Here is a 25,986-nt window from a genome sequence, read left to right as displayed (position 1 = left end):
ATTATTTTTTTTTTTTAAATCTCATTTTTGAATTTTCCAGACTAGGCTGCTAAGCTTCTAGGAAAGTGATTCTCTGAATTCAGCTGTTTAATTCTGTCTTAAACGTGACCCTTCAGGGACTCATCCAGGTTATTCATCTCTCCTGCAGTTCTCTGTGATTCTTCAGGGTGTATCTTGTATATGTTAGGTTGTAACCCAGTCTTCGCTCTCTCTCTCTCTCTCTCTCTCTCTCTCTCTCTCTCTCTCTCTCTCTCTCTCTCTCTCTCTCTCTCTCTCTCTCTCCTCCTCTCCGCAGTGCTCTCTTGCCCAGCCCTGCTTCCCCGGGTCTCGCTGTGTCAACATGGCCACTGGCTTCCGCTGTGAGGCCTGTCCACCTGGGTACTGGGGACCAGAACTGAGTGGAGTGGGAGTGCAGTTTGCCAAGACACACAAGCAGGTGAGGACAGAGAGACAGACACACAGGTGAGGACAGAGAGACAGACAGAACAAAAAACACAGACAGAACAGAGAGACAAAGAACAGAGAGGCAGACACACAGGTGAGAACAGAGAGACACACACAGACAGACAGAACAGAGAGACACACACAAACCTGCAGACAGGCAGACACACTGGGAGACTGGTATAAGCAAGCAGGACAGACAGACAGACTGAGCGGTCGTAGTTCTTCCCTCCCTCCCTACCCTGTCCTGCCCGAGATAGTGTGATTAATATTGTTCTCTCTCTCTCTCTCTCTCTCTCTCTCTCTCTCTCTCTCTCTCTCTCTCTCTCTCTCTCTCTCTCTCTCTCTCTCTCTCTCTCTCTCTCTCTCTCTCTCTCTCTCTCTCTCTCTCTCTCTCTCTCCCTCTCCCTCTCTCAGGAATGCGCGGATATCGACGAGTGTAACAATGGAGCCTGCGTCCCAAACTCTGTCTGCTACAACACTGTGGTGAGAAATGCACTGCCATGCGCACAGTAATACACAGAGCACTGCAGTGCACACAGTAATACAGAGAGCACTGAACTGTACACAGTAATACAGAGATCACTTCCCTGTGCACAGTAATACAGAGATCACTGCAAACCAGACACGTCACACTGACACTCTCTCCCTCTTTACACTCCTCTCCCTCTCTCCTCCTCTGCACCTCTCCCCTCTCTCAGGGCTCGTATAAGTGTGGTCAGTGTCTGCCTGGCTTTGTTGGCAATCAGATGGGGGGCTGCCTCCCGCAGAAGTCCTGCAGCAGCCTGACCTTTGACCCCTGCGATGTGAACGCCCACTGCGTGATGCAAAGGAACGGGGAGGCGTTGTGTGCGGTGAGCGAGACCCCCACTCCACTCCGAGACCCCACATTACATACTGCTGTGATACACAATCTGATTATGTTGATATATATTCTATTAAACAATGACAAACGTTTATTTTAGCACTTGTAAATTCTTCAGACACTGAGAAAGACTTCTAGTTGAAATGCTTCTTTTAGTATTTCTAAAGACAGTGAAATGACAGCACTTGTCTTCAAAGGCACTCAACAGTAGCAGTTGTGTTCTAGTTTGGATATGCAGTATATAACTTGCTTTTCTCTGTCGCTCTCCCTCTCTCCTCATCCCCTCTCGCAGTGCAACGTGGGCTATGCAGGTAACGGACACACGTGTGGTCCTGACACTGACATCGATGGCTATCCTGACGATGCCCAGCCCTGTATAGACAACCACAAGCACTGCCGGCAGGTGAGCCCAGAAGGAGCAGACACGCCTCCTCAGAGATCGCTGTGTTCCCAGGGAGGGAATCTGCTCAGCTCAGCTCCGTTTAACCCTGTTTGTTTTTCCCCACAGTAAGGGAGAACCCTTCTAAAAGTTTTTAATGGTACAAGCGAGTGTAATAAAGCACATTGAAAGCATGGTAAAGCACAGCAAGCATTGTAAAGCCCAGAGATATGGTAAAGAATCTACAACAAAATGGCAAACTATGGTAAATGCATTATTTATTTCTTAAGACACCCTTATCCAGGGCGATTTACAATTGTTACAAGATATCACATTATTTTTACATACAATTACCCATTTATACAGTTGGGTTTTTACTGGAGCAATCTAGGTAAAATACCTTGCTCAAGGGTACAGCAGCAGTGTCCCTCACCTGGGATTGAACCCACGACCCTCCGGACAAGAGTCCAGTGCCCTAACCACTACTCCACACTAATGAGGCGGACACAGAGCAGTGCTGCCACTAGGGTATCAGCAATGGTAGCCCTAGGGTCAGATTTAAAAGAAAAGACAACAAACCAAAAATGAAAAGTTTGCCACACAAATGGTGAGCGCTAGTCTCACTAAAATGGAACGTCCCACTCCAGGAACCTGCTATATTTCGCAAACCCTCTCTATAGTGTTTGGAATCCTCATCCTCTAAACTGATCTATTTCTGGGCTCCCGGAGTCCCGCCATCATCGCGGCGACCCCAGCCTCTTCAAACGGCCTCTGGGGCAGTGCTTTCACAAGCAGCGTCTTGCAGTGGAAGGGTTTCCTGTAGTAGTTCTCTCCATGGAGTGGATGCTCTCCTCCTCCATGTCAACACAGCAAGCTTTCTCTCAGCGCCCGTCTGTATGGCTATGACCATGCATTATCCTCGAGCTGTGTGCGCAGGCTCCCTGGGCACGCCCCCCAGCCAATCAGGACCTCCCGATCCGCTCCACATCGGGCGAGTCTACCTGCTCAATTAGTTGCTTAGCAACGCGTCTCCTGCTGCGCGTCCCAGCTGCTTCCATAAAGGCACACATGCACCCAACAACCAGAGACAGAGTCTCCCTGGGACACGGCCCCTTTACCTTTTTCTGATGTTTGCAACCATCCAGATTGCTTCTTATTGCGTTACTCAAATCATTTTATATTAATATCCAATTCCTCCACTCCTATCAATATACTGCAACTACATTTAAACAGTTACATGGATAGAATCAGTGTTCTGTAAAGTACAGTATCAAGTATGGCATATCACTAAAATCTGAATTATACATTTAACTTTAACTGTCTCTAATAAAGACACTGTCTGATACATGCAGTATATCGAATTAAACTAGAACTGAAGAGCAGCTCATAGCATCTTCGCACAGGCTTATAAATAAACACACAGTATTACATTTGATATTACCTACCTGGTTTTGAAAATATACCGTATATTGGCATTGTTAAACAGTCAACTATCTTCTTGCTCTAATGAAAACTCTTTAATATAATTTCGAACTCTGTTCTTCCACTCCTTCAGTGCATAACCCGGGTCTCTCTCTTTGCCCCGCAGGATAACTGCCGTTACACACCCAACTCAGGGCAGGAGGACGCGGACAACGACGGGATCGGGGACCAGTGCGACGAGGATGCAGACGGGGACGGCATCAAAAACGTTGAAGTGAGCGACTCCCTATGTGCTGGACTGAGACTCACAGGCATTCAGAAAGTCAAACTGTACAACTCTGTGTACTAGACTGAGAGTCACAGGCATTCAGACATTCAGAAAGTCAAACTACAACTCTGTGTACTAGACTGAGAGTCACAGGCATTCAGGCATTCAGAAAGTCAAACTGTACAACTCTGTGTACTAGACTGAGAGTCACAGGCATTCAGACATTCAGAAAGTCAAACTACAACTCTGTGTACTAGACTGAGAGTCACAGGCATTCAGACATTCAGAAAGTCAAACTACAGCTCTGTGTACTAGACTGAGAGTCACAGGCATTCAGACATTCAGAAAGTCAAACTGTACAACTCTGTGTACTGGACTGAGAGTCACAGGCATTCAGACATTCAGAAAGTCAAACTGTACAACTCTGTGTACTAGACTGAGAGTCACAGGCATTCAGGCATTCAGAAAGTCAAACTGTACAACTCTGTGTACTAGACTGAGAGTCACAGGCATTCAGACATTCAGAAAGTCAAACTACAACTCTGTGTACTAGACTGAGAGTCACAGGCATTCAGACATTCAGAAAGTCAAACTGTACAACTCTGTGTACTGGACTGAGAGTCACAGGCATTCAGACATTCAGAAAGTCAAACTGTACAACTCTGTGTACTAGACTGAGAGTCACAGGCATTCAGGCATTCAGAAAGTCAAACTACAACTCTGTGTACTAGACTGAGAGTCACAGGCATTCAGACATTCAGAAAGTCAAACTGTACAACTCTGTGTACTGGACTGAGAGTCACAGGCATTCAGACATTCAGAAAGTCAAACTGTACAACTCTGTGTACTAGACTGAGAGTCACAGGCATTCAGGCATTCAGAAAGTCAAACTGTACAACTCTGTGTACTAGACTGAGACTCACAGGCATTCAGGCATTCAGAACGTCAAACTGTACAACTCTGTGTACTGGACTGAGAGTCACAGGCATTCAGGCATTCAGAAAGTCAAACTGTACAACTCTGTGTACTAGACTGAGAGTCACAGGCATTCAGGCATTCAGAAAGTCAAACTGTACAACTCTGTGTACTAGACTGAGAGTCACAGGCATTCAGAAAGTCAAACTGTACAACTCTGTGTACTGGACTGAGACTCACAGGCATTCAGACATTCAGAAAGTCAAACTGTACAACTCTGTGTACTGGACTGAGAGTCACAGGCATTCAGACATTCAGAAAGTCAAACTGTACAACTCTGTGTACTAGACTGAGAGTCACAGGCATTCAGGCATTCAGAAAGTCAAACTGTACAACTCTGTGTACTGGACTGAGAGTCACAGGCATTCAGACATTCAGAAAGTCAAACTGTATAACTCTGTGTACTGGACTGAGAGTCACAGGCATTCAGACATTCAGAAAGACTACCTTATTTAGAGCTTTTTTAAATTAATTGTGGAACATGTTTTTTTTCTATTTAACACATTTCAGTGCTCTGTGTATTACTATACGCAGGGTAGTGCAGTTCTCACCACAGTGTTGTAGCAGACAGAGTTTGCGACGCAGGCTCCGTTGTTACACTCATCGATATCGGTGCATTCCTGAGAGAGAGAGAGAGAGAGAGAGAGAGGGAACAATATTAATCACACTACCTCGGGCAGGACAGGGTAGGGAGGGAGGGAGGAACTATGACGGTCTCTGTCTCATCTGTCTGTCTGTCCTGCTTGCTTATACCAGTCTCACAGTGTGTCTGCCTGTTTGCAGGTTTGTGTGTGTATCTCTGTTCTGTCTGTCTGTGTGTGTCTCTCTGTTCTCACCTGTGTGTCTGCCTCTCTGTTTGTTTGTTCTCACCTGTGTGTCTGTCTCTCTGTTCTTTGTCTCTCTGTTCATATTTCTATTTGATGGTATTTAATTTAATCTAATTTGATTCTATTTAATTAAATGTTCTTCTATTTACTGTAGTCCCGGTAGAGTCAGCAGTCAGGTTAATGGCGCATGTTTAGAGTTGACTGCACTGCATGCTTCACAGACACTGCAGTGTCTTCACTTTGGGAATGTGCTTGTCCTGCCCTCATAGGATAACTGCCGCCTGGTTCCCAACAAGGACCAGCAGAACTCCGACACGGACTCGTTCGGAGACGCGTGTGACAACTGTCCCAACGTCCCCAACATCGACCAGAGAGACACGGACAGCAGCGGCCAGGGGGACGCGTGTGACAACGACATCGACGGGGACGGTGAGCTGCTGTGGAGAAGAGGACCACTGGCTAGCGCATAGATTATTTATTTATTTATTTATTTAATTTTATTTTATTTAGTCATCACCAATGGTTTTTTTACCCTGGTTTTCTCCCCAATTTGGAATGCCTAATTATTATTTTTATCCCGGTTCACCGCTGCAACCCCCCGGCGACTCGGGAAACGGAGGCTGAAACACGCGTCCTCCGAAACCGTGTTCCTGCCAAGCCGTCATTTTTTGCACTGCGGATCCACAGCGAAGCCACCAGACCTACAGTGCCGGAGGACAACACAGATCTGAATGGCTCCGCTGCAGAACCGCAGGCACCCTATCAGCCACAGGGGTCGCTGGTGCGCGGTGAACCGTGGATTGCCCTGCCAACCTAAGCCCTAGAGATGTGCGAACCGGTTCCTTTGAAACCGGGTACCTGGTTTCTGCTTTGGAACCAACGATACAAATATCAAGGATCCGGTTCCAATGAGAACTAATTATGTTTAATAAAACTGATTATTCAAAACATAAAATCATTAAAATGATCAAATAGTTTACATTTCTGTCAAATACATTTGATAACGATAATGGACCCGTTCACAGTTAAACATGCAACTAGACTATATTTGCGTTTTGTTGTCCTTGTTTTGGACAACTGACCGATCGCGGCTGTGATGAGTTTAGTTTGACTTATTTTTTGCTCTGTGATTGCTGTGGTCTTTCTAATGGCTTTTATGCAGACGTAGATCTGTAGCACTGGTGCTTGTTTATATGTATGTAAGACCCCCCCTCGCACATTGACATACTGACATGTTTTTCTAAATAGTTTGGGAACCGGAATCAGACTAATAACACTCAATTACAAAAATCTCTTAAAATGCACATCATTCCAGTTCACGCTGCCTCCTGCATCCACGCTGCTGATTGAAGTGAGTCACTATTGTGGGAACAGAAAGCAAGGAATCTGAATTATGTGCGGAAAACCACTCTGGTGACATTTAGCACCACGGTAACTGGCATCGCACTGAAATATCTTGGCATGGTATGGAGTGATCGATAGTGAATTACGTTTGTTCTATCTATTATGGAGTTCGACATGTATAGAAAAAATTGCTTTATGACATCCTTAATGTTTTAAGAAGTAAGCCACTAGGCAGGTATCGATTTTTGCAGTCAGAACAAGAGTTTAACAGTTTAAACGTTTGGGAATTTTACGGTATTTTGACAGTAACTACCAATGTTAATAAAATATTGTAATGACTCTCTGTCTGCTGTAACCGGGTTCGGGAAGGTTCTGTGACCGAGGCTACTAACGGTTGTCGTGGCAGTCTGGCACTTCCAACACTACCGCGTGGCCTTCCCTTCACCATGCGGACAGACCACGCAGCGCTGCTGTGGCTCCTGACCTTCAAGGAGCTGGAGGTGCACGTCACCCGCTGGATTGAGCAGCTCCAGCCCTTCCACTTCAAGATCCAGCATCGGGCTGGGGCTCGCCACGCCAATGTGGGCCGAAGACTGGCGGCAACAAAGGAGAGGATCCTGACCTTCGGCCTGTCCTACAACGGCTGGTGGACTAGCAGCTACCCATTGGTGGACCCATGGAGAGTGTTGGGGTCGACATCTTGGGCTCATTCCCCCACTCAGACAAGGGGAACCGATCCGTCCTGGTAGCCCTCGACTCCTTTACTAAGTGGCCTGAAGCCTATGCACTGCCTGACCGTGGCTGAAGCACTGCTGGAGGGATTCTTCAGCCGATTCGAGGGTGTTCGCGGAATTGTGCCTGGTTCGGTTTTGTCTCCCTTTCTGTGGATCGGTGTTACGTTTGCAATTCTCCAGTCTGTCTCTACAAACCGTGTGTCAAGAGACTGTTGCATGATCTTAGTTAGCGATTGATAAATAACTTCTTTCGTTTCTTTGAGTACTATTGGGAGGATCTCATCCGACCCAGGGGATTTGTTTATTTTAAGAGCTCCTAGTCCCTTTTAAGAACTCCTGCGCATACAGACGTCGCTTGCTGCCTTCATGTTTCATAATACATGCTTACCCTCTCTGCTAAGTTTTTGTATTTTCAAAACGTACATTACATTGGGAGTGTGTTCTTTTTAATAGTGTCATGTAAATAGTTATTTTTTCACCTGAGATAAATTTTTGTCTCCCAACAAGTTCCATCAATTGATGGCACAGATTGTTAAGTTGTGATCCATAATGTGTGCTACTTAAGTTAAAAAGCTCTATCTTTTTGGTCTGCTTAGCTTATTCTAAGATTAGTATCTGTCTTCTGCCCCGCAACCTAAAGCTTTAAAATGGTTATTTTCCCTATAGTGTTCGTCTGTAAAATAGCAAGAAAAAGCTCATTTGCAATATCAAAGGAATGTTAATGCTTTTGCCAAAACATTAATTTTCAACCAGTACAGTTCGTTTCATATTACATTGTAAAATAATGACGTTATTGAAGTTATGAAGCAGTCATTTCCAAATCCCATATGGGAAATCTAGTTTAAAATCTGTACGTGGTCCGTACGATCAAAATGGAAACCAGGTTATATAGGAGCACACAGCGATTGCTCAATACAAGCTGAATCAAAAACCTTTTGATTTTAAAAATAAATAGAATAATCATTACCGGACTGATGTAAGGGTGCCGTGCTAGGCTTTGCAGAGCACCGACCCTGGGTACCCTGCGATGTTTAGAGGAAATAATCTCTTCCCTGGTAAACGTAAATGTTCAAAAACATATTTCCCAGTTGATTTATGAACCATAAGGTGCGATTTAAAAATGAATCAGAAATTTGGTTAAAAAATATAACGCTGCGATACGGACAGCACGGGACACAGCAAAGGAGATGGAGAGCCTTTCTTGTGAACCTTTGCTGGTTGTTCTGAAACCATTTCATGTCAGTGGATATATAGAACACATTCTTCTCCTACTTGTTTGTTGAAGTGGCAAAACATATTGTAAACGAGATGGGTCTTCCTGAAACTCGGTGTACTTGTAGGGACTGAGCTGAACCAGGGAATGGAAGTTGTTTTGCAAACGGGGACCCCACTTTTTGTTGTTCTCCTTGCTACTAGTTCCTACCCAATAGGAAATGGGGATCCCCGTTTGTGTCTTGTTTCACTGTTTCTGAGGTCCCACAGTTTGTGTGCTTAGTTCTGCTGAACCCCCTCTTCTCCGCAGGGATCCCCAACGTGCTTGATAACTGCGCCAAGGTACCGAACCCCATGCAGACCGACCGGGATGGGGATGGGGTGGGAGACGCCTGCGACAGCTGCCCCGAAATCAGCAACCCAACCCAGGTGAGAGCGGCTCAGCACCCCTCTAAACACCTCCAGGCTTCTTAGTAAAGACTGTCATAAGCACTGGCTTACAAGTGACGGGCAAAAATGCAATGTTTCCTGTGGGAGATGTTTTACCTTTAGTGGAACTGCCACAGGGCGTGTATATTTGCACTACATTTTATGGTTCTGCTTTGTATCCGTTTTGTATTTTGCATGTATCCCTCATTCCATTCACATCATGTGACAATGTGACCTCCTAACTCTGTTCCACTCTCTGTGGAAATGTAGGCGGGGCTGGCAGAGTTGAAAGGTCACATTATCACATGATGTGAATGGAATGAGGAGGGAGGGTAGGGGGTAGGTCGGCCAGGGTGTCCTCGGCTCACCGCTCACCAGCGACCCCCGCAGGCTGGCCGTGTGCCTGAGGGCTTGCCTGTAAGCTGCCCAGAGCTGCGTTGTCCTCCGACGCTGTAGCTCTGAGGTGGAACTGAGCCTAAAATAATAAAAATGGCTATTTCAAATTGGGAGAAGAAGGGTAAAAACCAATTGGCGACTACTAAATTTAAGAAATATATATATTTTTTTTTAATTGCTAAGGAGGAATGTTGTCTCTTTCAGACGGACGTGGACAATGATCTCGTGGGTGACATGTGCGACACCAACCAGGACCTGTGAGTAACAGCCAGCAGCAACAGGCAAACAGGCAATACAGAGTCCTCTGCACAGAACCCACAATCAGCTTGCAGCCCGTGTGAGAGTCAGGCAGAGATTACACCACCCTCAATGATCAATTAACTCGCTTATGCAACTCAAGGTGGAGATGAAAAAGTATGATATTTTGACATTACAGATGCACCCATCAAATTTTGGTAACCTTCAACAGAGAATCACAAAAGGTATGAAATTTTAGACAGTTGATCGGCATCCATCAAATTTTACTACCTTCAATAAAGAACATGATCAAAGTCTGATAAATTTTAGCTATCTATCAATTAGTAGACCTAGAACAATTACCAAAATAGTGCATTTTACATTTTTACAACAGTTTCACAACAGGATTGGGTACATATGAGAACTATTATTTATTTATTTATTTATTTATTTATTTATTATGATTACTATTATTACAGATATTTGCCTGGTGTGAGCTCCCATATTCTTTGTGATGTTGCTGTTGATGTTAGTTTGAAAATAAGTAATGTTAATTATATTGCATTATTTTAGTTCTGCTATATAATTTAGAATCTTTTTAAACTACTCTCTAGATGGGGGTTCCCGAGTGGCGCATCCAGTAAAGGCCCTCCGTGTGGAGTGCAGGATGCGCCCTATAGCCTGGAGATCGCAGGTTCAGATCCAGGCTATGTCACTGCCGACCGTGACCGGGGGTTCCTAGGGGGCGGCGCCGCCCGGGTAGGGAGGGATTAGGTCGGCAGGGGAATCCACGGTTCACCGCGCACCAGCGACCCCTGTGGCTGATAGGGCGCCTGCGGGTCTGCAGTGGAGCCATTCAGATCTGTGTTGTCCTCCGGCACTATAAGTCTGGTGGTTTCGCTGTGATGATAATAAAAACAATTGCTAGTGGGCAATGATAACACCCCTTCACAAATGGGAGTACTGTAGTCCTTCGAAATTAAGACGTAGCCCAAATTTTCCACCCTCAATTTGAGAATTTTTTTTCTAAAAATCTAATAAATCTGCATTTACAAAGATACAACCTCATATGGAGGCAGTTTGCATCCGTCTATCACACAGAGCATTACAGTTATGTGCTGCTTCTCATTTCCAGTCGGGATTACTCACACCTGTTTTTCTCCCAGTTTTTGAACTGTGGTATTGCTTGGCATGTCGAAAAATGCAGGGATCTGATCAGCATTTCCGATCTGTCCAAGCTTCTTTTTGAATTCCTGTGTAGTATGACTCTTCTTTGAAAATGGCTGCCTGTATGTCATGGATGATTCGAGATCGGGCAGTGACGTCTTTGTTCGTCTTTTCTCGGCAGTCAGTGACGTTGTACATGTTTTGTGTACTCGGATAGTCACGTCTTGGCGATTTTTAATACACACATCACTGTACTGTACTCGAATTTAAGACGCAGGCTATTTTTGAGAAGCAAAAAATTGATAGTGTGTCTTAAATTCTAAAAAATATGGTAGTCCTTCTTTAGTGAGCCAGTAAAACAGCAATAATATATTTGTTTCAAAGTCTTTAATTATAATAATACCGGTTAAAGCTGTAAAGGAAACTAGAACAGCTTGAGCCAACATGACTGACGCAGGGCCGCAGTTTCATACCTGTCTGCTCCGCTCCGCAGTGATGGAGACGGACACCAGGACACGAGGGATAACTGCCCAGAGATTCCAAACAGCTCCCAGCTGGACTCGGATAATGACGGCATCGGAGACGACTGCGACGATGACGATGACAACGACGGAATTCCGGACTTTGGAACGCAGGGACCAGACAACTGTCGCCTCATTCACAATCCCAACCAGAAGGACACCGACGGTACAGTGAGCATGGAATAAACTCTCGACTCAGCCATTCCCATGGTTGTACGGTGTTGGTGGTGTCTGTGAGAATGACTGACTGACTCTCTCCTCTCCTCTCTCTCTCTCTCTCTCTCTCTCTTTCTAGGTAATGGTGTTGGTGATGTCTGTGAGAATGACTTTGACAATGACACAGTGATGGATGTGTACGATGTGTGTCCTGAAAGCGCCGAGGTTACCCTGACAGATTTCAGAGCCTATCAGACAGTGGTGCTGGACCCCGAGGGCGATGCCCAGATCGATCCCAATTGGGTGGTTCTCAACCAGGTCTGTGTTTCCATGACAACCAGCCTCCGTCTGGTTAACTTCAATAATAATTATTATTAATATTATTATTATTTATTTCTTAGCAGACGCCCTTATCCAGGGCGACTTAGTCGTAAACAAAAATACATTTCAAGAATCACAGTACAAGTATTAATACAATTAAGAGCAAGATAAAATACAATGACTTCAGTTCTAGCAAGTACAAGTATATGACAAAATACGATTCAATAACGGAGCAGATAACAGTGTCAGTGATAGTTACATCAGGATATAATTAAATACAAAACTACAGATTAAATAACACTTGTGACAGATTACAGTACTCTAAAGAACAGGAATAAATGCAGTAAAATAGGGAGCAGATAAGAGTAAGTAAAGTGCATTAAGGAAGAGTGATAAAGTGTCCAGAGGGAAAAGAGGAGTTCTACAGGTGCTGTCTGAAGAGGTGAGTCTTGAGGAGGCGCCGGAAGGTGGTCAGGGACTGGGCAGTCCTGACATCTGTAGGAAGGTCATTCCACCACTGCGGAGCAAGGGTGGAGAAGGAGTGGGCTCTGGAGGCAGGGGAGCGTAGCGGAGGTAGAGCTAGTCTTCTAGTGCAGGCGGAGCGGAGAGGTCGAGTGGGGGGTGTAGGGAGAGATGAGGGTCTGGAGGTAGCTGGGTGCAGTCTGGTCAAGGCATCTGTAGGCGAGTACAAGAGTCTTGAACTGGATGCAAGCGGTGATCGGGAGCCAGTGGAGTGAGCGGAGCAGTGGAGTTAATAATAATAATAATAATAATAATGCAAAACAAAATGTATCTCCCCTATGTATCATTCATGTTATTAGGTTTCTAATTCTGTTTCCGCTTGGTTCACAGCAATATCTACTGAAGAGCATTACAAGACAGATAGTGGCACACAAGGGCTTTTTGCATCATCAATGTGAAAGTGAGAGAATGTGAAATTTGATGAGCAGTCTCGCCTTCTATACCTGTGTGAGCTTCTTTGCTGACAGTTGTGTGATGGGCTGGCTGAGTTAATTGCTGCTGCTAACGAGATGCGAGGAGTCTGATGGTTTTTTTTTCATTACAGGGAAGCTAAAAATCAAATTAGCCTCTTACCTTTAGTCTCACATTGATGATGTAAAAAGCCCATGTGGGGACCTAGGTAGAAGCATCTTGTAATGGGCTTGAGTAGATTTTACTGTGAAACTAGTGTAGTCATGTTTTAAAATGAAAACACATTTTCCTAAAATGTATTTTTGGATTTTCTAGGGAATGGAAATTGTTCAGACTATGAACAGTGACCCTGGACTGGCCGTAGGTAAATGTTTTACATTTCAAAGCCTCTTTTCAAGCATTTTTATAGGCGTGGTACAGTATTAACATTATGAAGCGTGGTGCAGTATCAACATTATGAAGCATGGTGCAGTATTAACATTATGAAGCATGGTGCAGTATTAACATTATGAAGCATGGTGCAGTATTAACATTATGAAGCATGGTGCAGTATTAACATTATGAAGCATGGTACAGTATTAACATTATGAAGCATGGTGCAGTATTAACATTATGAAGCGTGGTGCAGTATTAACATTATGAAGCGTGGTACAGTATTAACATTATGAAGCATGGTACAGTATTAACATTATGAAGCGTGGTACAGTATTAACATTATGAAGCATGGTACAGTATTAACATTATGAAGCATGGTGCAGTATTAACATTATGAAGCGTGGTGCAGTATTAACATTATGAAGCATGGTGCAGTATTAACATTATGAAGCGTGGTACAGTATTAACATTATGAAGCATGGTGCAGTATTAACATTATGAAGCGTGGTGCGGTATCAACATTATGAAGCATGGTACAGTATTAACATTATGAAGCGTGGTACAGTATTAACATTATGAAGCATGGTGCAGTATTAACATTATGAAGCGTGGTGCGGTATTAACATTATGAAGCATGGTGCAGTATTAACATTATGAAGCGTGGTGCGGTATCAACATTATGAAGCATGGTACAGTATTAACATTATGAAGCGTGGTGCAGTATTAACATTATGAAGCATGGTACAGTATTAACATTATGAAGCGTGGTGCGGTATTAACATTATGAAGCGTGGTGCGGTATCAACATTATGAAGCATGGTACAGTATTAACATTATGAAGCGTGGTACAGTATTAACATTATGAAGCATGGTGCAGTATTAACATTATGAAGCGTGGTGCGGTATTAACATTATGAAGCGTGGTACAGTATTAACATTATGAAGCATGGTACAGTATTAACATTATGAAGCATGGTACAGTATTAACATTATGAAGCATGGTACAGTATTAACATTATGAAGCGTGGTGCAGTATTAACATTGTTATAGGGGTCTCGGATAGTTCCATACATCTCTGCCATGCACATCCATTCATTATAGGGGTCTCGGATAGTTCCATACATCTCTGCCATCTACATCCATTCATTATAGGGGTCTCGGATAGTTCCATACATCTCTGCCATGCACATCCATTCATTATAGGGGTCTCGGATAGTTCCATACATCTCTGCCATCTACATCCATTCATTATAAGGGTCTCGGAAAGTTCCATACATCTCTGCCATGCACATCCATTCATTATAGGGGTCTCGGATAGTTCCATACATCTCTGCCATGCACATCCATTCATTATAGGGGTCTCGGATAGTTCCATACATCTCTGTCATGCACATCCATTCATTATAGGGGTCTCGGATAGTTCCATACATCTCTGCCATGCACATCCATTCATTATAGGGGTCTCGGATAGTTCCATACATCTCTGCCATGCACATCCATTCATTATAGGGGCCTCAGATGTGCAGTTTTGAAAGAAACTGCCCTAGGTTAAATACACCTCTGTCTGCAAGCCATGCTTTTAGACTGTCTGCACGTCCTGGATCATCTGGAGGGGGAATTTGTCCCCACCCTTTTAGTGGCTTCTTTCCTATCATTAACCAGTCAGCTGCTTCCCCTATTGACTGACACCGTTTCAGCCAGTAACATGACCCAGAAGAGAGTGCAGGGGTTGACCAAGGAAATAAAGCAGTAAAGAGACTTCCTGCAAGGCAAGGCAATCTAACTGAGATCTTTCTTTAAGCCAGCGTAGTACAAGATGTCAGTTTTAAAATGAAAATACTATAACATGTGCTTCTTTCAAAACTGCACATTTGAGACCTATGTAGCTAAAATGGGTAAGGTTTCGGGAATTATTTTGTACAATTACTGTAATAAATTCGATGGCAAGCGTTTCAACTAGAAGTCTTTTTCAATGTGGATTTGTCATTGAACCGATTGAGTTTCTTGTCATTTCGAAAGGGTTTGTGTGTACAGCAGGGCATGGAAGCCTCTGACCTGCACTTTTGATTTCCCAGGGTACACTGCGTTCAACGGCGTGGATTTCGAGGGCACCTTCCACGTGAATACGGTGACTGACGATGACTACGCAGGCTTCATCTTCGGCTACCAGGACAGCTCCAGCTTCTACGTGGTGATGTGGAAGCAGACAGAGCAGACATACTGGCAGTCTGTACCCTTCAGAGCCGTGGCTGAGCCGGGGCTGCAGCTCAAGGTCTGGATCCTGCTGGGGCTGCGATAGGAGTGTAACCATGAACCAGGATATAATACATCATGTAATATAATATAATAAGTGTGGGCTTCTATCGCAATACATACATGATTTTGTGTATGGTACTATAAGGAAACTAATTCATTTGATGTTTGTAAAGAGTGCACACAATATCAATTGCTATGTTCGTAAGTTTCCAGTTATTGATTCCACTAGTCAAATGTTACACCATATAGCTTAAACATTTAAAGTTAGACACAACAAATGTGGCAACTAGTTCTAAACAGAAATAATGATCATTTACCTGATGTTCTGGGAGATAGCTCAGATACGGAGATGGTCTGTCATTAGGAGAGGATTCAGGTAGCTTATCTCGCTCTCACTAATGAGTGCCTGTCTTGTATATCTTGCCTAACTGCGTGTGTGTGAAGCTGAACTTTGTGAACTCTGCTTACACTCTGCTTTCCTAACAATATCTATTCATTTCTTGGTGTGAGTTACAATGTTGTTCCAAACACAGAACATACACAAGGTCCAATGTGCCCCAGTTTATCGATTTCTTGTTCCTGTGTCCGGGTCTGGAAAATATCCTCCCGCAACTGCAGCTGAGCTTCAGTGATATTTGTTCAGCTTTCATTGATCCATACAGGACTGATTCTCCTGTCTCCTCTCCTTTCCTCTCCGCTCCCCTCTCTCTCTCTCTCTCCAGGCAGTGAAATCGAAGACAGGCCCAGGAGAGTTCCTCCGAAATGCCCTGTGGAACACGGGACACACTGCGGACGAGGTCCGCCTGCTCTGGAAAGACCCTCGAAACGTGGGCTGGCAGGACCAGACCTCCTACCGCTGGCAGCTCAGCCATCGACCGCAAGTCGGCTACATCCGGTAAGCTCGGGAGAGAGGAGCGCTTGGCTGTCCTGGGCTGCGGTCACCAGGACTGGCTGAGTGCGAGTTCTCTAAAATAAGCAGTCATGGCCAATATGCAGACTGCGACCCACTGATGGATCGTGGGGCAAATCTAAACAAGCATCCACACATACTGTAAGCATACAAGAGTTTTGGGAGCTGGTTGCATATAGAGAGTCCCTGACCTAAGAATGCATACATTAAGGGCGGCAGTGTGGAGAAGTGGTTAGGGCTCTGGACTCTTGACCGGAGGGTTGTGGGTTCAATCCCAGGTGGGGGACATTGCTGCTGTACCCTTGAGCAAGGTACTTTACCTAGATTGCTCCAGCAAAAACCCAACTGTATAAATGGGTAATTGTATGTAAAAATAATGTGATATCTTGTAACAAGTGTAAGTTGCCCTGGATAAGGGTGTCTGCTAAGAAATAAATAATAATAAATACCGATGGTTCTATACTGTATGCAGGCTGTGTGGTCCAGTGGTTAAAGAGAAGGGCTCGACACCAGAAGGTTCCCGGTTCAAATCCTGGATCTGCCACTGACTCACTGTGTGCGACCCTGAGCAAGTCACTTAGCCTTTTTATAATTTTGTTTTTGGAGAATGCAAAAGGGAACACGCTTGTCTAGTTGACTGTGAAGTTCTTTTCATTTTAATTATTTAAATGTTCAGTGTTACTGTTCTAGATGATTTTTATTGGACAAAAATGTCACAAAATATCCACCAGCTTTCCTGACTTCCTTTTCCTCAAATGAAACAGGCTAGTAAGTTTTTCCATTTTATTTGAAGAAGTATTTTTGGCCGCTGCTTCCTTACCGTATCAGCCACCACTGGCTTACCACCCGATAATAATACATGATCGAAAAGGTTCACCTTCTTGTCCTCTTGTTCACTTCATTGCTGGTGGCTCGCAGTGCCACTGAGTCATAGTAAACGTTTGCATTTTAAAACATGCATCTGGTACTACACGAAGATCTCAGTTTGCTTGCCTTGTCTGTTACTGCTTCACTTCCTTGGTCACCCCAGCAGTGTCTTCTGGGTCATGCTACTGGCTGAAAGCATGTCAGTCAATAGGGGAAGCAGCTGATTGGTAGATATTGCTGTGAACCTTGCTGAACTTTTTAAACACGTTTTAAGGATGTGATGAAAAACAAGAACTGGAAACGAAGTACCAGAAGCAGGTGAGAAGACTCTCTTGCTGCAGTACCTCAAAGTGCTCGCTAGATGGCAGTGTGTAACAGCCAGTGGAAGTGAACGAGAGGTGGTCTTTTCAAAACTCTACAGTGACTTCAAAAAGAGTCCGGGCCCCAACCGGGCATTGTCCTGGTCGCCATGACAACCTAAATCCTTGGCTGGAATGTTTCGGCTCAGAGACTTCATTCAAATGGTGATAAGGCTGCCTGGAAACGGGGTGGGGGGTCCCTGAAATGAGGGGGAGGGGGGAGAAGGTCATTTTAAAAGTGAACAGGAGCATGTGACCCTTTCAGGCAAACTGCTCATTATCCACAGCTAGTGCTGGGACAAATAGTCAAACAGACACTGCTTGAAATGTGATGCAAACATGACCATTCTTTCATATAATATTGAAATGACCAATGACCAGTGCAATGAGGTCTGGAATCAATTCCACCCATTCTACTGCACAGAGAGTTTAAAGAGTGAGTTGCAGGGTTCTTGAAAATACAGCGTTGCATGTCCCCAGGTGTTGCTACAACTGTTTAAATAACGTACCTGTCATTTTTCTTTTCATTGTTAACATCCTGACAACTTTTTACACTTCTAACTTTAAAATCTGTTTCAAAAGTCTTTTAAAAATGGCTGCTCTAGTGCACTGGGGTTTGAGATCTGTCCTTTAAATCACTGCAGGAAGAGCGATTTTGGACCACATCATGGATCGTTATTGCTGTGTTACCTGTTTGACAATGTGGTCAATAATCCAGACCCTATCAGTGCACTAGAGCAGACATTTTGAAAAGAGCTTTGAAACAGACTTTAAAGTTATAAGTGTAAAAAGTTGTCAGGATGGAAAAGAAAAATTACAGGTACGTTACTTAAACAGTTGTAGTAACACGTGGGGATGTGTAACGCTGTATTTAAACAGGTGTCGTAACACTATTTTTCAGAACCTGTCTACTTTCTCTTCAATCTTCTTTGATAGGGATGGCGTGTCTGGGGTATTTTACTGTAATATGGTTTGAATTATACTTTTGTTTTCCAGTTCGTTCAGAATGAAAGAATATTCAAATACTTGTTTAAATTCTGAAATAAAAATGTTAACACGAAAAAACTATTTTCATAGTTTTATGGTGTTTGAAGTTTTTTTTGGATATGTATAATTGATAGATATTACCACTTAATATTATTGACAGAATATCTGTAGTTTTATTTATTACAATATAGTTATGTATTCAACTGAACATCCAAAAATATATTATTTTGACCAATATTAACAGAAATCAAATTAATATTTAAACACATTTTATCCAGCGTAATAATTATCAATTTAAGGTAGACAAGTGTTTTGGTTGGTGCCTACATCAGTGTGATTGAAACTAGAAGAAATTGAGTCAAACAGACAAACGTTTGGGCTCTAGTGCCTTGATATTCTATTACTGCCCCTTTATCTTTTTCTGATGTTTGCAATCATTCAGAGTGGTTCTTATTGCAAATAATTAAATACTCTGTTTTCTTTCATTCTTTTCTGTGTTGGAGTGCTTTGACCGAATTCAGGAGCAGCTCTTCAGTTCATGTTGCTGCCATAGGCTGGATTAGTCTTTAAAGAAGAGACAGTGCCATCTAGTGTACAGCTGTACAAAAATAAACTAGATTTTTTTTGTATCTGTGGCGCTGTCTTTTCAATGAAGACACTGGCTGATCTAGCCTTGGTTTCACTATGGCATGATGATTTATAATGATATATGATTGCAAACAGTATAAAAACTTTCAAAATGCAGTTTAAAGCTATTTTATGCCAAATTTGCTAAAACAAACAATTGTGCGTCTCTGTGAATTTGTCAGGTTATTTGTGTATGTGTTTCCATGGTTGCTGGAGGTATTGTGTGTGTGTGTGTGTGTGTATATATATATATATATATATATATATATATATATATATATATATATATATAAATTATTGAAATATGCTTTTCCATGTTTACAAGAGCAGCTTTGTCAAAACGATCTCGAATGATTGTTTCATACGTTTAAAACTTGTTCTGAATTTGAATTGGAGAGACGTAGAAAAAAGAGAGGCAATTAGCATATTGGCAACTTTCCTACATTTTTTGACCCTTTTCCCTTCCCTGAAATGGAATGAGATCATCGTTTGAGGGGAGAGAGCGAGAGGAGGGGGGCTAATCTGGGATGCTTTGCCCTGTACTTTAGCCTGAAGTGTCTTTAGAATACGCACAAAGACTAAACAGATTTTATTTAGTTATAAAAAAATATATATATATATTTCTTTTCCAAGTAACAAATCACAATGGAGTTTACAGTTAAAAGCAAAATCACATCACCTTTTCTGTGTGTCCCTGTACAGTATAGAAGCCTCTACATTGATTTTTAATGAACACTTTTGTTATCAGTGCCTTGCATATTTAGCTCAAAACTTGCTTAGAACCTTCTTTAGCACAAGTTACTGAGAGTATCCAGAGGTGTGTGGAGGCTGTCTGTCTGTCTGTCTGTCTGTATTTACAAACATGATTTCGCTTCTGATGCTGACACTGTACTGTGTTGGCGTACCAGTTTGTTTACATTCCCGAAGGTAGCTGCAGCCGCATCCCCGCAGCAGTAGGGGTTCAATAAGTCCACTCTGTCTGAGGAAGCAAAACAATTCTGGAAAACACAAGCTTTGTAGCTTCTAAACATTTTATAAGAAAGCCCTGTGAAGCTCAACATGATCCGTTTGGCAAAACAAATTTATTAAAACAAAATGCCTGTTCAGTTGTAGATGGCTTATTTTCAAGCCTCAATTGAACACGCATTAATCAACATGGGTGTTCCCTTATAACAATTCACCAAACTAATTTAGCATTTTCCCTTTGCTTTTCCCATGGTTTTAATATGCACATATTATAACCAACTCCCCAGTAATGTTGTTGAGGCTGACACTCTGGGATCCTTCAAGAAGCTGCTTGATGAGATTCTGGGATCAATAAGCTACTAACAACCAAACGAGCAAGATGGGCCGAATGGCCTCCTCTCGTTTGTAAACTTTCTTATGTTCTTATATACCAGAATTTACCATACCTCTCTGTGCTTCACCATGCTTTCACTATGCTTTACTACTCTTATGTTTTTTGGGGGTGATCGTTGAGTATTTGTGGCTGTTAAGAGCAGAGAGTGGGAGAGGGAGGAGGGGAGAGAATTGAATAGAAAGGGAAAGTGATTTGGAGGAGGGGGGTGGGATTTCCTGGCAAATCCTGCTTCAGAATGTTCCTTCAGCACTGTGAATGGCTTGCGCTTTTATTGCAAGTAGGGTAAGCTAGTATAGTCTCTCTTGCTATTCTCCACTCAGAAATATCCCAGCAGCGGCTCAGCTCCTGCACTTGTAACCCTCGAGATGCTTTGGAATTATCAATGTAGATTTGCACTACAGTGTCCTGAGTGAAAACGTGTGTCGCTATCAAAGTAAATACCTACATCTGAAATATGTTGTAGCAAATACGTGTTTTCATTATTATTATTTATTTCTTAGCAGACTCCCTTATCCAGGACGACTTACAATTGTTACAAGATATCACATTATACATTATATAGATATCACATTATTTATTACATACAATTACCCATTTTCACAGTTGGGTTTTTACTGGAGCAATCTAGGTAAAGTACCTTGCTCAAGGGTACAGCAGCAGTGTCCTCCACCTGGGATTGAACCCACGACCCTCCGGTCAAGAGTCCAGAGCACTAACCACTACTCCACACTGCTGTCATGATATCTGGTATGAGGTTATGGCTTGCAAACAGATTTCTTCAAGTGCGCACAAGATTTATGGAATTCTCTTGTTCGATCAATCATTTTAACAGCAGGAATTAGACCATCACCTGTTCACTTGCAGTATTTTAAATAGTCTAATGTTTGCTGCACAGGAAGTTTCAAAAGCGTTGTCAGTGTACTGGTTGAGGCTCCTAACGCTGTGTTTCATTGGCAGGATGAAGCTGTATGAAGGCTCGGGATTGGTTGCAGACTCTGGCGTTGTCATAGATACCACAATGCGAGGGGGCCGACTCGGGGTCTTCTGTTTCTCTCAGGAAAACATTATCTGGTCCAACCTGCGATATCGCTGCAATGGTAAGAGGCTGTCAAAGCAATACTGCCCACTGAGGAAACTGCACTGCTTCATTGTGAATGACCACATATTACTGATGGGCTTAGTAACTTATAGACCTTGGCACATTTAAGCTAGAACTTCAAGGCACATGGAGTGTACAAAGAGCAAATGGTGTGGATAGAATCAGAGATAGAGTCAACATTTATATAGTTTATCTCAAAGTTCCCTCATGTTTACGTTTTTCAGTCAGCTGCTGTGCTGTCAATGAGAACCTTTGTGACATTGTTTCTTCTGTTTTGATGTATTGGAAAAGGTTTTGTATGGAAGTAGCTGTGCAGTTTGTAAAAGAAACCAACAATATCAAATGTATATGAGTTTTGTGAACTGAGTGTAATATATTTAACCACTATAAATTCTGTGGTCTCTAAAAAGTTTCTGCCCAGAGTAAGATAAGCAAGGCAGTTGTTGCATTGAATTCCGTGTCTTGGCAGCTATAACTGAAGAATTCCATTACCAAACTCTTACTATTTCATTTGATAAATTCCCAATAACTAACTGAGATTTGCTTTAATTCAGACACAATCCCTGAAGACTTTGCGCCACAGAGACAGCAGTTCCAGCAGAATTACCAACTCTGAGAGAGGAAGTCGACACAAAACCAGAAACACAAAGACTTTCTAGTGAAACCGTCATTGTCATTGGAAACCAACAAAACTCCCTGCCAGGCTACACGTGTGTGTGTGTGTGTGTGTGTGTGTGTGTGTGTGTGTCTGCGAGAGTGGGGTGCATTGAACCATATGGAGTGATCGAGTCACTTAGCAGGGCAAAGCTCCCATCACAAAAGAGGTTAATGCGTTGTACTGTTAACCTGTTAAACGTTCATAAAAGCAACTACCCTGATCATTTACCTCCCTTTTAAACCATGTTCGGTCTACTACTACAGCACACAGAGCTAATGCAATAATTTAAGTAAATCTGAGCTAATATGTATTGCCATCACTTCAGATCTTTTCCTCTATGGAAGAGACTGTGTATTTGATTTTTAACAGTAGTGTTTCAATAGCATTTTTTTTTTTATCAATAAAACTGGCCCTTGCACTCTTTTCCACGTCCTGTTGATGGAACGCAGCTGACACACTGAGTTGCTTCTGGGAGTTTGAGTCCTTGCAGGCAAAACGATTCATGACGTCTTAGTATTTTTGCAATTTAAAAAAAAAAAAAAATACAGTCAACCCCATTTACTGCGTACGTGGGATATAACGTACCCACCGATATAAAGAACCAGTATCATGGAACCAAATAAAATGGTATTAAATCCTGTTTAAATGCTCCTTTTAGTGCGTACTCTGATAGTACATACCTGTTATTACGCACGCAGTGGTCTGTGCTGCGCGGATTGTGTACTCTTAGGTCTACTTGCTGTTTGAACTTGACCTTGCTCTTTGTAATTTACGCAGTATTATCACGGCCAGCGCTAAACTATCGTCAATTTCACTCAAGGACAGACTGTACATTGTTGGATAAATCTTAAAGAGACGAAAGCAGTCAGAATTATGTTGTCAAAGAGCTCAAGTTTAAAAAGCGGCAGTCGTCTCTAAGGCCCTGTCCACATTAGAGCAAAAAAAAATCGACAACCGCGTTCAAAAACGATTTACTTTGAAACCTAGTCCAAGAGTAAGAGCGTCCAGATTGCCGTAATGAAACCGGGTTGGTTGGAAAAAAACACTTAGGTGGATGACTGTATCCCTGAAACCACTGTGATGTATACACCTTCTTAACTTTCCACCCCTCGTAAATGTTGTTTATTTTCATTGAACACGGGAGCAGAATGCAGGAGCTACGAGAAAGTACTCAAGGGGAATAATTCGTATGGGGAAAAATTGCCCACTCCGTAGTAAATGAATTAGATGAGCATTTACACAAAGGGAACATCTGGGGCGGATAAGGCGTTGTTTAATTTAATTTAATAAAAAGTCGAAATAAATACCTTTAACTTGCTAATATGTGATGTAAGATAATTTAAAAATGTTTTGGACACATTTTAAGTTTTTATGTACTACAGTACAATAGCATCTCTGACTGTACCAATGCAATATGACAAGAATAAATCCTCCTGTATTTTAATTCGGGTTTGTCTTTTTATTCTCGTCTCATTAAACCAGGGGCATTATGGCAACGTACTACCGCAAAGCACTGTGGGATATCGGAGGATACTGTGTAACCCGATTCGAACACGGTTCACATCCAGATTACAGTTAAACCAGTTTATCTAACCCAGCTATACCGACAGCCGAGTTCGGGACTACCTCCTGAGTAGGTTTCAAACTCGGTTGTTGAACTCAGTTATGAACCGTGTTTAGTGTGGATGCAAATCGATTTAAGCACTGTTAAACAGGTTTGAAACCCTTAACTCGGTTCTGAAACGCTAATGTGGCCCTAAAAGACTTCTTAAATTATTATTATTGTTATTATTATTAATTATAACAGTACAGTAATAATTTATTACTGTACTGTTATTTTTTTGATTAATTCGTTTATTTTGCTGATTACAGTACAGTATTATTCAATTATGTTTTTTTTTTGTTATTTTGTATAATTCATTTAGCTGACCACCTTTATCCAAGGCAACACAGAATTACTGTATTCAATAATTAAAATACAGATTGTCACATACAATATAGTAAGGTACAGTACTAGTTACATTGTTTCATATCGTTTCTTCTGTTATAAACCTTTATACTACATACATTGTATACGTACATTAATCAATTAGCACTGCACTGGGTTTTGATTTTTGTGCTCATTTGGCAGGTATGTGCATGTATCTGGTTATTACATACCTCGGTTATAACATACTGTTTTTAAAGTCCCAAGGCAGTACGTTGTATCAGAGTTTCACTGTATACATTTCTCCAGAACAAAATGGTGTTGCCATAGTTCAGCCATGCAACCTTACGAAACAGACTGAAGTGTAGTAGTGAACTTTCTGCAAAGGAGTGTTCAATAAATATTCTTCACTAAGAACTTCAAATAAATTACTATTTAAAAAAAATCTAATAATCTTTAGCATGTGTGCGTATTTCATATAGGAAAATCTGAGACCTAAGAAATGATGGCAATGTATATATGGTAAGATCTACTTGAATTATTTTGTTAGCACTGTGTAATTAGCAAAGATTGGTTGTCAAAATACACATCGTCAGTGAGTAAGTACTGTAGTTCCAAATGAGTTAGTTCCAATAATATTAAACAGAATATAAAATTAAATGGCAAATATTTATATTTGAAGTATTTCCAACAATTATGATGTTTAAATTCAACCTAGTGTTTGCTATTGGTTGTCTCGTTCTGATACATACCCCCTTTCTGATCTTGAAGGTCTGTTTGGTTCCTTGCTTCCTTATTTGTAATATTAAAAGCTGATTCTGCTTCGTTGTCGCAGACAGGAAATGTATTTTACGCAAGAACCACAATGGAAGAGTGCCATAATATTATTGGCTAGACCCCCCCCCCCCCCCCCCCCCTTCCCTTCCCTTCCCTTGTGTGTGTGTGTGTGTGTGTCTGTAGAATCTCAAGAATAAAAACCTGGCCAACAAATAGAAATGATATCATTATTTTGTATTGAATTGCAATCAAGAGCATTTGTATGCTGAGCAGATCACAGTCCAAGAAGCAGAAGCAGTGCTGACCAGACCTGATGCTTTTGGGAGGTATTCCAGCAGGTCAGCGGAGGACAGGAGACCAGTGGAAGCCAGACATACTCCTAGTGATGTTTTAGTTTTTGGAGTCAGTGGAAGCCAGACATATTCCAAGTGATGTTTTAATTTTTGGAGTCAGTGGAAGACAGCCATATTCCAGTTAACCTCCCCAAATCCTCCCAAAAGTAATTCCTGGAAGAATTACCTTACCTAAAACTTTTCTTACCTTTTCATTCGCACTGGAAGCAGTGTATTATAAAGGTAGAATGGGACATAGAAAATTAAACAATTTCTTAACATCGTTCGTGGTATTTGGTTTCCAGTTCTTGTTCCATTTGGTTCAAGGTTCATAGCAATATCTACTAAAGAGCATTACAAGACAGTTCCACACGAGAGACTAAGACTAATTTGCTCATCAGTCTCGCCTTCTACACCTTAGAGAGCTTTCTTGCAGACAGTTGTGTTGTGATGGGCTGGCTGAGTTAATTGTTGCTGCTAACGAGATACGAGGAGTCTGATGTATTTTTTTTTTTTTTTTTTCATTGCAGGGAAGCTCACCCTGGTGTAGAAGGCGAGACTAATAATCAAATTAGCCTAATACCTTTAGCTCACAGTGATGGTACAAAAAGCCATTGTGTGGAACTAACTAGAAGCATCTTGTAATGAACTTCAGTGGATATTGCTGTAAACCTTGCAGACCTTTTTGAAAAATAAGTTTTAAGGGTGTGATAAAAAATTGAAACAAAATCTGAAACTAAACACCATGAGTGATACACAGGGGAGAAAACTGTTGAAATTTGTATTTAGGGGAGAGAATCGATGAATTTTGTATGTAGGGGAGAG

The 25,986-nt window shown here is 42.2% G+C and overlaps 1 protein-coding gene across 1 annotated transcript in view; it reads left to right on the top strand.

The window, feature by feature from the left end:
- LOC117395615 (thrombospondin-3a) overlaps window positions 1-25,681 on the top strand; it is a 35,757-nt gene extending 10,076 nt beyond the window's left edge. The window contains exons 9-23 of the mRNA XM_059007442.1: window positions 296-436; window positions 859-927; window positions 1,143-1,295; window positions 1,599-1,709; window positions 3,274-3,381; window positions 5,447-5,606; window positions 8,778-8,896; window positions 9,497-9,549; window positions 11,190-11,383; window positions 11,513-11,691; window positions 12,943-12,991; window positions 15,078-15,274; window positions 15,981-16,153; window positions 21,326-21,465; window positions 22,022-25,681. Of these exons, the coding sequence (XP_058863425.1) occupies window positions 296-436; window positions 859-927; window positions 1,143-1,295; window positions 1,599-1,709; window positions 3,274-3,381; window positions 5,447-5,606; window positions 8,778-8,896; window positions 9,497-9,549; window positions 11,190-11,383; window positions 11,513-11,691; window positions 12,943-12,991; window positions 15,078-15,274; window positions 15,981-16,153; window positions 21,326-21,465; window positions 22,022-22,083 (1,908 nt within the window). The 3' untranslated portion in view covers window positions 22,084-25,681. The remainder of the gene's footprint in view (window positions 1-295; window positions 437-858; window positions 928-1,142; window positions 1,296-1,598; window positions 1,710-3,273; window positions 3,382-5,446; window positions 5,607-8,777; window positions 8,897-9,496; window positions 9,550-11,189; window positions 11,384-11,512; window positions 11,692-12,942; window positions 12,992-15,077; window positions 15,275-15,980; window positions 16,154-21,325; window positions 21,466-22,021) is intronic.
- The last annotated feature ends 305 nt before the right edge of the window (window positions 25,682-25,986 follow it).

The sequence above is a fragment of the Acipenser ruthenus genome, chromosome 35, assembly GCF_902713425.1.
Source record: "Acipenser ruthenus chromosome 35, fAciRut3.2 maternal haplotype, whole genome shotgun sequence".
Classification (NCBI taxonomy): Eukaryota; Metazoa; Chordata; class Actinopteri; order Acipenseriformes; family Acipenseridae; genus Acipenser; species Acipenser ruthenus.
Note: the sequence above shows the minus strand (reverse complement) of the source record. Positions and strands in the feature narration are given on the sequence as shown.